Source organism: Prionailurus bengalensis, chromosome B1, assembly GCF_016509475.1.
Source record: "Prionailurus bengalensis isolate Pbe53 chromosome B1, Fcat_Pben_1.1_paternal_pri, whole genome shotgun sequence".
Taxonomy (NCBI): Eukaryota; Metazoa; Chordata; class Mammalia; order Carnivora; family Felidae; genus Prionailurus; species Prionailurus bengalensis.
Genome location: NC_057344.1, coordinates 201,706,104 through 201,719,285, shown reverse-complemented (window position 1 = coordinate 201,719,285; position 13,182 = coordinate 201,706,104). Strand labels below are relative to the sequence as shown.

At 60.6% G+C, this 13,182-nt stretch overlaps 1 protein-coding gene across 4 annotated transcripts in view; it reads left to right on the top strand.

The window, feature by feature from the left end:
• Nucleotides 1-13,182, top strand: part of PPP2R2C (protein phosphatase 2 regulatory subunit Bgamma) — a 137,845-nt gene that overhangs the window by 115,626 nt on the left and 9,037 nt on the right. For all 4 annotated transcript variants that reach the window (XM_043573014.1, XM_043573016.1, XM_043573015.1 and 1 more), the window contains exons 7-8: nucleotides 6,771-6,940; nucleotides 10,635-10,726. In XM_043573014.1, coding sequence (XP_043428949.1) covers nucleotides 6,771-6,940; nucleotides 10,635-10,726 — 262 coding nt within the window. The remainder of the gene's footprint in view (nucleotides 1-6,770; nucleotides 6,941-10,634; nucleotides 10,727-13,182) is intronic.

Here is a 13,182-nt window from a genome sequence, read left to right as displayed (position 1 = left end):
ATTTCTGCCATTGGACAGATGAGGAAACCAAGGCACAGGGAGGGGCAGTGCCCTCCATCGGGGGCAGCGCTGGGGCCCTCAGGCCACTCCGCTGCCCAGCCCACAGCCTCACGTCTTTCTCCGAAGCAGTGGAAGTCTTTTGTCTGCTAGTCGGTGTGACCGGGTAACCATGGAAACAGCTTCCGTGATGCCTCAAAATAGACAGTTACTTCTGCCTTTGACAGCACAGGGTCTGCGCTCCGCTGGGGCACGGGAGTCCCTGGAACAGGCGATCGTGTCAGGCGCTGCCCCTCGCGGGACCCCTGCGATGCGCTGGGGAGGCAACAGCCCAGCCAACGTTTGCCGATGCTTCCTGCACACTGGATGCCGTTCTAGGTTTACGTCTCATTAAATCCTCTGAGTCCCCCTACGACGGAGGCCCTCATCTGTTCATTTACAGATGAGGACGTCGAGCCTGTGGGTTTCCCGTGCTGCGGTAAGAAATCGGCACAAGTTGGGGCGCCTGGGGGGCTCAGTCGGTTGAGCCACCGACTTCGGCTCAGGTCATGATCTCGCGTTCCGTGAGTTCGAGCCCCGCGTCGGGCTCTGGGCTGATGGCTCAGAGCCTGGAGCCTGTTTCTGATTCTGTGTCTCCCTCTCTCTCTGCCCCTCCCCCGTTCATGCATCTGTCTCTCTCTGTCCCAAAAATAAATAAACATTGAAAAAAAAATTAAAAAAATTTTTTTAAAAAGATCAGCACAAGTTTACCGGCACAAAACAACGCAAACGTATATTTTTGCAATTCTGGAGGTCAGAGGTCTAGAATTCGGGTGGGGCTGCATTTCTTCCAGAGAGTTCAGGGGAGAATCCGTCTCCTTGACTTCTCTGGCTGCTAGAAGCCACCGTACCCCTTGGCTCTTGCCCCTTCCTGCACCTCCAGAGTGCGGCCCTCCACCCTCTGCTCCATCATCCCATCTCCCCCTTCTGCCTTGACCTTCTTCTCTCGCTTGAGGACTCTGTGGTTACAGCGGGCCCGCCCGGAGAATCCAGGATGACCCCGGTAGCTCAGGACCCTTCACGTAGTCACATCTGTAGAGTCTTTTGCCACATGAGGGAACTTATGCAGCCCTAGGGGCCATTATTGTTGACCACATGGGTGGCACAGAGAGGTTACGGTGTTTTCCCAAGGTCACACAGCTAGGTAGAGCTGGGATAGAGGCTCCCATAGTCCCATGCCTATGGACTTGTGTTCTTTCTCAGTCTTCCCAGAGATTCAGAACTTGAGAACTAAGGACGCTTATGGGGTAGAAGGTCCGGATCCAGCCACCGTCTGCTGGGGAGGCTGCAGGTATCTGGGGGCAAAGCCAGGGCAAATGTCTCCAACAGAGGGAGCGTCCAGTGCAAAGGCAGGAGCAAAACGCAGGGCGCAGGTGGGCGTGAGGGTCAGAGAGCTGCAGGGTTAGAGAAGGGACCACAGCAAGAGGACTTTATAGACCATGGCAAGAGCTTGGGGCTCACCCTGAAGGGCCAGCAGCCACAGGGCGTTTGAGCAGGGAGCGACCCGGCCTGGCTGTGTGCTGACAGGATCCCTCTGGCTGCTGCGTGGAGAATAAACTGGGGTGAGGTTGGGCGCAGGGGCGGGCTGGTGCTCTGAGCTGGGTGGCACGGTGGAGGGGTGGAGCCTGCCGGTGGAGGGGTGGAGCCTGCCGGTGGAGGGGTGGAGCCTCCCCGTGGAATGGGAAGGGGGGGCGCGGGAGGACAGCAGGCTCTGCGTGGAGAGCGGGCTCCTGCCCTTACGGGCTGATGGGAGGTGTGGGGAAGCCACCTGCCAAGGAAATGACAGCATCGAAGCCGGGGAAGTTTCTGAAGGACTGAGCCTGGGAAGAGAAGCCGCAGAAGGGCGCTGAGGGCCCCCAGCGGGCCAGCGAAGAGGCAGGCTGACAGGTGCAAAGACAGAGAGGTGGGGGCAGACCACGCAGGGCCAGGGCCACATGGGGGTTGGCTTTTATTTTGTCCACTGGGGTCCATCCAATGGCGCTGGGCAGGGGGTGGTTTTTAACTGGAAATGACAATTGTCAGCTCTTCATCAGTGAGCATCCATTGTGCCCACTGTCTTGTATTGACTCCCTGTTCCTCCCCACTAGGCACACTCTCTAGCTTCCGGTGGTGGTGGTGGTGGTGGCCAGGGCAGTAGGGGGTCAGGGGCGGGGGGATTGTATCAGGTTGGGGAAGAAAGGCATCAGGAAAGGCACAGAGAAGAGGCAGCATGGAAGGTTCTGTCCACTCTGTGAGTGGGTCTGGGCTCTGAGTGAAGCTCCAGGCTGGCCAGGGACACTCAGATGACCAATGACAGAGAGGAAGGACCCCTGGCCCAAGAGCCCACAGCCCCACGAAGTGACCGCATGTCCCTGCTGATGCCATACAGGAGGGTAGTCCAGGCTGCTCAGGCAGCAAGGGTGAGCAGTTTATTTCTTTGGAAAGCATCTGTCTGCACAAGCTGTGCATAGAACAGGGTATTTGAGTTGGGGTTCTGAAGGACGTATAAGAGTTGATAGGAAAGACGAGGACTAAAAATGGGAAAGGAAGTTTCAAGGAGAGAAAACAGTGAGGAAAGTTACCATAAAAATCGCCACCCAGTTTTACTGAGCAACTCCTCCAGTCCCTCACTGAGTTAGGTGACCTCCGGAGGTCACATCATGCTTGTTCTCCAGGTGAGGGAACGTGCGCTTGGACAGGTCAAGGGGCTTCCCTGAGGGCGCACGGAACTTTGCTGTGCTCTGTTGCCTGGGATGGCAGGGAAGGGCATCGAAAGAGGTCATTTAGGGTGACCCTGGGAAGGGGTTGCTTAGTGTGCTACCCTAGGGACCTTGCTTGCCTCACCCTTTTCGAGGCCCTGGGGCCCTGGCGGAAAGGCGGCTGGAGGGTGGCTGGAGCAGGTGGCCCATGAAGCCCGGGTGAGGAAGGAGCTTGTCTGATACCTGTAGGAGCCTGAATCTTGATTCTGCGGGCACTGGGAGCCACGGAGGGCTTTAGGCAAAAGTGGAACACCATCAGTGGGGCGCCTGGGTGGCTCAGTCGGTTGGGTGTCCGACCTCGGCTCAGGTCATGATCTCACAGCTCGTGAGTTCGAGCCCCGCGTCAGGCTCGCTGCTGTCAGCCCGCTTCAGATCCTTTGTCCCTGTCCTCTCTCTCTCTTTCTCTCTCTCTCTGCCTCCCCAACCTGTGCTCTCTCTCTCAAAAATAAATAAACATTAAACAAAGGAGAGGAACACCGTCCGCTGGGTATGAGGCTGGAGAGGAAAGCCAGCACTGACCTCTGGTTTCACCTTCCCATTCCTTGGGTGCACAGGTGCTTAGAGCTGGGATCCTCAGGGGGCCCCTTCTTCTCACTTTGGGGCATGGGGGGGGTGCTTCTCGCCCCTCCCCATCGTGTGACCGTGGCGATGCTGTAGGGCACCCAGACAGGAGGATGTGGTTGTCAGGGAACCAGCCAGGACCACGAGAGCCTTAATTATGCAAAATCATTCAAAAGAAACCAGAGATTTCTGGGGATTCAGAGCCCTCCAACCTGAACATAATTAGGGCGTGGGGGGGGGGGGAGAGGTGGGATTCATCCCGTCTCAGTGACAGGGGCTCTGGGATGCGTTTCTTTAAACTCGTGGCAGCAATAATTACTGTGAAATGTCCTTTGTGACTCCATCAATTAGAAGGGAGACCCCCCCCCCCCGCCTTATCTGTTACCCATGCCCTGGGGGATGTGCAGCTTGCCCGTGGTTGGGGGGAGGGGCGGGCGGGGACACTCAGTGACCTTTTGACAAAAGAATAGCGGTATCAGAAGTGTTTGGAAAATAAAAAGAACTCCTAGGTAAGACCCGTCAGTGTCCCTTCCCCTTGATCACGTGTAACGCTGGTCCTTTTGTGCTTAGAAAGCCCTCAGAAATGCCCGGTGTGGCCAGAACTGAGGTTACACGGCACCGTTTGGTGTTTCTGTTCTCAGCCATTGATTAGGGCGCCCGCCCAGCCTTTGACCTTTGTGGCGTCTTGCTCCTTGAAGCTGGCAGGAGACACAGCCCATGGCTCTGTGTAGACACTCCTCTGACTTGGGGCCCCACCCACCCACCTACCCCACAGCACGTGCCAGACGCCCTGCGCGGGGCAGGGGGGCGAAGCGAGCTGGGCCAGCCCTGGGGTATTGGCCGGAGAAACCTCCAAAGTGGGCATGGGGTGCAAGGGGCCCCTCAAAGTTGGGGTGCAAGAGACCAACCCCGTTTTATGCCTGTATAACTCCCCTTCTGTTCCGACCCTTCGGGGCACAAATGCTAATTCAGTCAAGAGGGGGTTCCTGCCTCGAACCTGGGGAGGAATGGGGGCGGGGGGACACCTAGGTCCCTGATGATTGTTTGGGGTCCCTCTTGTCTGAAACCCTCTGCCCTGCTCCTCTCAAATACAGGTTTATACCCCTGTTCATTTAAGGAAGACACACAGTCTCGGCACTCCAAGTAGGAAATTAAGTGTTGAAATTTTACAAATGCTTATCCCTGCCAGAAATGAAGGTGTCAGAGGCAACAAAACATTGATTATGTGAGACGCGAATCAGAATTCAGAGGTTTTACGAGCGCCTGGGTGGCTTAGTCGGTTAAGCATCTGACTCTTGGTTTCAGGCTCAGGTTATGATCTCAGGGTTTGGGTGTTCAAGCCCCACATCAGTCTCTGTGTTGACAGTGTGGAGCCTGCTTGGGATTCGCTCTCTCCTTCTCTCTCTGCCCCTCCCATGCTCTCTCTCTCTCTCAAAGTAAATAAGATAAAATAAAATAAGAATTCAGAGGTTTTAGAGGTTAAAGGTGACGTGCCAGGAGGTCTCCTTGCCCCTGTAGGGAGGTGAATCCTGGAGAAACCCACACCTCGCCATGCCGTCCTCTTTTCCTGCCCCCATTGCCTATGGGACGACTCCTTCCCCTGGCTCACGGCGCCTCACTCACTCCTTTCTCCGTCCATGTGACCTTCCACTTGTCCCTGTCTCAGGCCCTTTGCACATGCTGTTCCTTCTGCCTGGAGTCCTCCTCTCTCAGCACCTACACTGTTCTCTGCCTCACTCCATTCAGCTCTCTGCTCAGATGCTCTTTCCCCCTGGGCGCTGTCCATCCAGATCACCAGCTCCTATCCATCTGTCTCCTTGCTTTAGTTTTCTTCCCTGCCCTCATCACCGCCTGACGGTGTAGCATGTAGTTTTACTGCTGTCTCTGCGAGAATGTTGGTTCCAGGAGACTCACTGCTCTCTGTGGCATCTCAGGGTCTCAGTGCCCGGCATACGCTGGGCGCTCGGTGTGGACTGGGTGTCTGAGAGGATGAATGAATGCATCGGACGCAAGAGCATCTGGCTGGCATGAAATGTTTCCAGCCACCGTGCAGAAGGGAGCTCGGCAAGAGCTGCATTTCTGGGAAAGACAGGAACGGGAGTGAGATCGGGGGTCCCGGATGGGGGGGACAAGGGGCCGGAACAGACCTGGGAAGTGGGACATGGGATTTGGGGACTGGGAGGGGCTGGCGGGGAGGGCACTCTTGTGAGCCTCCAGAGACATGTGCTCAGCTCTCTGCTTCCGTGTTTCAGGTGTGGGGACTCAGGGGCCAACAGACAGAGTGGCCACTCAGCCGGTGTCCGTGGGGACAGCTAGAAAGGTTGTCAAATGTCTAAATCCTTCCAGACTGGCTGGTAAAGAGGTGCTGGCCTCCCACTCTGTCCTCCCCTGTGACCCCAGGCCCTTCCGTGGCCCAGCTCCTAAGGAGCTAATAATGCTTGGTTGGCTCGGTTAGCTAAGGTGACGCTTGGGTAATGCCTGGTCCCCACCCTGCTCCAGCACCAGGGCCACTGTGGGATCTGATTGGCCAGTGAGGGTGTTGCTGGGCAGACTGGTGGGGCAGCCAGCAGTAGACTGAGCCCCGAAGAACCTGTCCTGCTGGGTGGGAACCTCCATGTGCCCCGAAGACCCCGCCCTCAGGGGCAGCAGGGAGGGGACGTTGCCTGGGGGGCCGCTCACTGTGCACTCTGTCCCAGAGTGGGATCATCCAGTAGGGGCGGCAAGCTGTCGCCTTCAGGAGCCCGGGAAGCAACTTCCTGCGTGGAGCACCTTGTCTGAGATGCCGGGAGGTGGGTGGCGGGCAGCTGATGGGACTCAGACCCCATCTGTGGCAGCGAGATTGGATGTAGCCGCGATCCCCGATCCCCGTAGCAGCCAGACAAAACGTGGCTGCCCGCGGGGCTCAGCTGTGAGTGCCCCGTGCACCGTGAGCAGAGGCCCCGGGCCGCAAGCAGGGCCCTGCCTCTTCCCCGACGCTGCCCAGCACATGCGAGAACATCAGGACGCCAGTAGGTGGCAGCAGAGTGCGACCCAGCCGGTGTCCCTCTGGGTTCAAATCCCCACTTGGCCACTTTCTTCTAGCTCAGTGCCTCGGGCGTGGTTTTTAGCCATCCATGCCTCAGTTGTCCCGGCCATGAAATGGGACTGATAGTGGTACCGACCAGATGTTTTATCAGGGGATTGGACGAGGTGATGCACGGGACGGGCTGTGCGCAGAATCCGGCTCAGTGAGTAAATGCTCAATAAACGTGGTTCCGAAAGCTGCCCCTTCCCTCCTCGGAGGGTCGGTGCGGGGCCACGGCCTGACAGGTATTTAGCCTCAGGCTTGATGAGTGAATGAATGGCCGTACAGCGAGAGCCCAGGACAGAAACAGAGTCTTCTGTTATTCTGATCCGCGGGGCCCGGTGACGGCAATCGATTCTCTGTCTCCACAGTGTTCGAAGAGCCCGAGGATCCCAGCAACCGCTCCTTCTTCTCCGAAATCATCTCCTCCGTGTCGGACGTGAAGTTCAGCCACAGTGGCCGATACATGCTCACCCGGGATTACCTCACGGTCAAAGTCTGGGACCTTAACATGGAGGCAAGGCCCATCGAGACCTACCAGGTGGGTGCCACGGCCTAGAAACTCCGGAGCCCCTCTGAGGGGTGGGAGACCCCCCCTCCGGCCTCCACCTCCTGTGCCCAGAACTCCCAGGAGGGGCGTCCCCGCCGCAGAGGTGGCTTCCATACGCCCCATATGAAGGCTCAGGAAATCGGGAAGCCTGTCCCCAATCACACACCTCGGCCCAGGCCTGCCTTCCAGGCGGGGGTGGGGGCAGTGCCGTCCCCTTGCCGGCTCCTGCCGTCGGGGCCCAGGGGGACAAGGGTGAGCGACAGGCGAGGCCCGGTTTGAGGGTGCAGATGATGAAGGATGAGGTCGCCCCTCCTGGAGCCCGCGTCTGCAGTTAAGGCAGGAGAAGCCCCGTCCTCTCCCGGGGAGCACCCCTCCTTAGCGCGTGCGGCGGTGACTGGGAGCGTGCTACGTTTCTCAGTCCTCAGCACGGGCCTCGCAAGTGAGTCCCTTGGGCCGAAGCGTGGGGCACCTTCCAGAAAGTTACGACTTTTTATTTTTCTGTTACGATCCACCCAGATAGAGCCGGGGGGTGGAAAACAAAGTTCGCACGATGTTAAGTAAGACCCCACGGGAATGGGGCCAGGGTTCTCTCTATCCCATTGTATTCGGAGAAAGTTGAGTTAAATGGCAGATCTGCAGGAGTAGAGCTAGCCAGCCGCGGACCTGGGATTGCCGTCTTTCCCCGGAGCCCCTGCTCTTCCTTGCTCTGCCACCAGGGGGCAGGAGGCGCTCACTTTGCAGGAGAGGGCGGGCGAGAACAGCGTGCGTGCGTGCGTGTTGTGTGTTCGGACGAGTGCATCAGTGAGGCCGCTCTGACTGCGCGGGGAGCACACACAATGCAGACCTGGGGGGGCTGCCCATGAGCCCCTGGGAATCTGTCCGTGGCCGGCATGAAGCCAGGCACCGTGTATCCCCAGGCATCTAAGGGGTTACACTTACTGGGCAGGTGCTCTGTGCCTGGCTAGACCCTGGGCCTCAGAGAGAAGTGGCAGCCGCAGCCTTGCCCTCCAGGGTCCCGCGTGACAGCGACCCTGGGTGCGGTGTGGCTGTGGACCAGGGGGGCTCCCTGGGAGCGGAGGCTCCCGGAGGCAGGCACCTGTCTGAGAGAAATAGCCGTGCCCTCCCGCGTCTCTCCCCTGGTTCCACTCTCTCCTCCATGGCCCCTGGTGCCTCTCACATGTGTGTTCGCCAGCCTGCCTCCCAGGCTCCTCCGGGGCTGCCTTTGCGCCTGTCACTGGGGGCCTCCCCGGGGACTCACAAGCAGTCAGGGGTCCTCTGCTCAGCCTCATCCATGCCTGCTTCCCGTCAGAGGCAGTCTGGGGCTGTAATGTGCACTGGGTGTCACTCCTCCTCCAGCCTCGGCACAGACGAGGCCGCGCGGGCTCCCGTGGAGGCAGGTGCTGTTCCCCACCCGTCACGCTCACCACGGCAGGAGGGCGAGAGACCCTGACCCAGTGGCTCCATCCCGGGCTTGGGCCAGTGATCCCTGCCTTAGGCTTCCCTCCCTCCAGGTCTTGGAGACACACAAGACCAGTGCCCCCCCCCCCACCTCCTCTCTTGGCTCCCACGGCAGCCTCGAGGGGCATCCATTCCAACCGGAAGGATGGCCAGAGACCAAGGAAATACACAAATGAAATAATCACAGGCTGCAAACAAACCAGGAGCTGAGGCAGAGAAAGGGGGGTGCTGGAGTCTGATGGAAGTGAGGGCATCAGTCGTCAGGGGCGGGGGCAGGGAAGGTGCTCCCAGGGGCGGAAACAGCAAGTGCAAAGGCCCTGAGGCGGGCAAGTGGTTCGTGCGGCCAGGAAATGGTGGGGAGCCAGCTGGAGCAGAGTGAGCAGGGGGAGAGAAGAAGAGTCTGAGGTCAGAGAGGTGATTGGGGGCAGAGTCTAGGGGGCTTGTGAGCACTGGAAGGTCTTGAGCAGCAGAGTGACATGGTCCAGCTTGGTTTCTTAGGGGTCTCTCGGGTTGCCCGTGGAGACAGACTGGGTCGGGGGGCACAGAAGCGGGGAGCAGTCAGGAGGCATTTGCAGTGAGCTGGGAGACGGTGGTTCGGGGCAGGGAGCAGCACAGGACGTGGTGAGTGGCAGCTGGGTTCCAGGTCGCTTTGGATTCTGCTTCTGGACTGGGTGCATGTGGGGTGTGACCGGCGAGCCGTGTGGAGAGGGATGCTGTTGTTTGTGGCCTTTGTGCCGGGAAGGATGGGGGACCGGGGCGGGGGGGTCGCAGGGGGCAGCCTCGAGGGGCCTCTTGCCCGCCCCTGTGGCAGCTGGATGGTCCGCTGTGCGCCCCAGGGAGACAGGTCCCGCTGGAGGGGAGCATCCACACGTCGTCGGAGTGTGGAGGGCATCACACAAGAGTGCAGGCGGCGGTGGGAACGGAAGGGCCGTGGAGCCCGCTCCGTGGGTCGGTGGGCAGGCAGGGAGGGAGCCCTCTCCGAGGAGGGGCATCTCAGCCGAGACCCGAGAAAGTCACCTTGTACGACCGGGCTGAGCCTTGGGAGCAGGGGGTCCACACAAACACAGAAAGTCCGGGCAGGACCCTCAGATGCACTGGACGCTCCGAGGGAAGAGCCTCACTCAGCCTGGGGACCCTGGAGGCTGCTGGGTGGCAGGGGGTGGGGGCGCCCATCTTTTTAAAGATGAATAAGAGGTTCTCGGACAGAATCTGTTTTCTTCCCCCTCCCGCCTCCCCCCTCCTCTCCCTACACTTGACTCCCGGCCTGTGGCATTGCCCAGCAGGAGTTGAACACGTATTTCTGTCTGTTCCTCCGGAGTTAATCAGGGTCCCAAATACCTATCGGTGTTTGCCCTTCGTTTGCTTGGAGGGGTCCGTGACCCCCTTCCTAGATGGGAAACCTGGGGGTCACAGAGGCTAAGTGACTCCCGGGTCACACGGTAAGGGGCAGAGCCAGGAGTTCAGGCTTTGGGTACGCTGTCCCCTCCCCTCCCCCCACGCAGAGGGCAGGGCCACGTGCCTGGCAGAGAGTGGGCATCGACCAGGCCCTCTGGGTACAGAGGCTGCTGTCGGGTGGCCCCGGGCCACAGGGGCATCGCCGTCTCTCCTGTGGGGTCAGCTAACTCTGGAAGAGCGTCCTGGTCTTCTGCTTACCAGCTGTGTGACTCTGGGCCGGTCACTTACCCTCTCTGAGTGTCAGGGCTTCATCCACAAAACAGGACGAGTGACACGCACCGAGATCACGTTTGAGAGGCCTGTATGGGCTCCCCTTCCCCTTTCTCCCGTGATCCGTGCTCAGGGTGACTGTTCTGATCCTCAGAGAGCATGACCCTGCACCACACAGTCTCCTACAGTTGGTCCCGCCACAGCCCATGAGGTATGTGGCTCTCGTCACTTCAAGGCGGAAGAAACCAAGGCTCAGAGGGGTGAAGTCACTTGCCCGGGATCACACAGCGTGGGGGAGGAGGGGTGGAGCCAGGGTCTGGTCCCTACGGTATCGTTCCCTTTGTCACTGCGGCTGTCCCCTCTGGCCACACCTCTAGGGTCGGCCCCGTCCCCCTGTCTGGCTGTGGGTCCTTCTCAATGAGCAGGGCTGAGTCGGGGCTGGAGGGGCCATCCGGACCCAGAGGGCACAGCCCCTCCCTGCTCAGGGACACTCTCCTCGCAGCGGGGACCAGGACTGCTGGGGCGCCCCCTGCCCCGACTCACCGGCCCCCTCTCTCACCAGGTCCACGACTATCTGCGGAGCAAGCTCTGTTCCCTGTACGAGAATGACTGCATTTTCGACAAGTTCGAATGCGCCTGGAACGGCAGCGACAGGTAACCCCCAACCCGGGGCCCGGGGCCCCCTCGCCGGGGAGCGCCTCGCCTGCTGGCCCGGCATCCTGGGGAACTCGCTGGCAATGAGCCTGATGGATGAACGTGTGGGAAGCGGCCCATCCGTTCTTCCAGCGCCCACGAGCTCTCAGCCCTCACAGGCCAGGGCAGGAAACGACAGCCAGGTCACAACCTGTGACCACACCTGCCGTCCACTTGGACCTCCCCTCCCCCCCCCCCCCCCCCGCCCCGGTCTCCTAAGTGATAGTGGAAACAGTCGAGGCCGGGGCCCTAGCCACACACATCCCCAGGCTGTCGAGGATGAGGGGTGTTCCCTGGACCGCCACGGGTGGGGGCGGGGAGAGCTTCGGCCGCTGGTCCACACCCTCCCCCTGCCCCCATCATGGCTGCACCTGCCTCCCTGGCGGCTCCCCTACATCGGGCCCCCCGGGGCGGCGGGCATATCACCGCTCCGCACCTCTGGGGCTGGCAGGGTCCCCCAGGCCCGGCCACATCTCACAGCCCACCCCCCCGGGAGATGGCCCGATGTGAGTTCCTGTTTCCCTGTTGCTGGCTCAGCCCAGGGCCAGCGTGGACGGGAAGGCCCAGCACAGGGGCCCAGGTGACCAGAAAATGCAGGATACAGACCGCACTGTGTCCCAGAGCACTGCCCGTCACGTTTTCACAGCCCAAGCAGGCCTGGTGTCCCCTCCCTGTCCTGTGGTCCAGCGCGGTGCAGGGGGGAGGGGTGGTGTGCGGGCCAGCAGCCTTTGGTTCAAGTGTCGTCCAGGGGCGTGCATCCATCATGTGCTGCCGCGGTCACGGGAAGAGCTTCGGTGATGTGACAGGCACGCTGGGACCCTAGGATGGGGGTGGTGAGGAGGGGCCAGGAACCGCAGGGCCGGGGCCGGGAGGGAGCTGCCTGCATGTAGGCTGGCCCCACATGGGGCTGAGCCGCCGGGTCCAGGGTGGGGGTCCCCTAGAGCTGCTGCTGACATCCCGGGGTCTCACCTGGCTCAGCTCTCAATCAGGGACCAGTGTGGGGGTCACAGGGGCTCAGTTGGATAACAGTGAGAAGGCTGGCTTGAGGCCAGGCCGACACAGCACTCCCTCCGGGTGCTGCACCCAGGCTGACCCCGGACACCCTCAGGGAGGACAGGGCTTCGGGGATACCCTGAGCTTCAGACCCTGACACATTGGGGGTTCCCCAGAGAGCACTGGCCGTGGGTCTTGGGGTGGGGGCTGTCAGAATCTCAGGAGAGGGACTTACTGCTGGCCACGGGGGATTGTGTGTGTGTGTGTGTGTGTGTGTGTGTGTGTGTGTGTGTGTGTGTTGGGGGCAGTCTCCACTGGCCATGGCCGATGCACGCCCTTCTTCCACATTACCACCAGGGGGCGCTCGTGAACAGGTGACGCCTGGCTCCCAGGGACAGGAGCCACCGAGCTTGTCCTGGTTGGAGCTCAGCTGTCCTGCCTCTCACGAGCCACTTCCTGCCACGCATTTAACATACCAGCCACCCCCCTCCCCGGCGGTCCCGCACTTCCCTGTGTTGTCTCCCCCCTCCACAACCGCTCTGCTCCTGCAGCCTGGAATCCTGGCCGCACTGTACCAGCTCACTCCTGTCGCCTCAAGTTACTACCGACCCAACTCAAGGCCGCCTCCTCCAGGAAGCCCTCAGGGCCCTCTCCACCTTGGCCCCGAGCCTCCTGACTTTTCCGCCTGTGTCTTGGCACTTTGCGTGTTTTCTCCTTGCCTCTGCCTTCCCCATGGGATGGGGTGCCCTTGGGGGGGTGGTGTGAGCGTGGCTCAGCCCATCCTAAGCAGCTCACTCCGCACCTCAGGGGTGTCTAGTCAGTGGCTATGACACTCTGGAGGGCGCAAGAGTGTGCCACCTCCTTCCGCTTCATCCTGAGCCCTCCTCAGAGCCCGTTGTGGCGGGTGGAGGACGGTCCCTGCCTCCCAGGAGCTCGGAGGCTAAGGGGAGAGGAGGCGCTGCCCTCCAGGACCCCCGCTCGTACAGACCAGACCACCCTCCAAACTCTGCAGGCTCAGCTGAGCCATCCCTCTGCTATCCGTGGGGAGCCCATGTGCCCTGTTGCCCAGACGGCAGCAGAGACCTGCTGGGGTCTGATGGCCCTCGCGGTGGCCTCGTACCCAACACCAGCAAGAGCAGCGGCCTGGTGTAGAGGGAAGGGCCGGACGCCCTCGGGTTCTAGTCCATGCTCCCCCACCCTCCAGTTGTGTGCTCGAATTAGCCCCCGAGCCTCCTGAGCCTGCCCACCTGTCCCCCTGGAGCATGGTTCTAATCAACCATCACCTTCCAGGGCTGTTTCGAGGCTGAAAGGCCACGAGTCAGTATCGGCCATGGAAGTTCGGTTGAGCCTCCGATTTCAGCTCAGGTCACGATCTCACGGTTCGTGAGTTCGAGCCCCGCGTCAGGCCCTGTGCTGACAGCGTC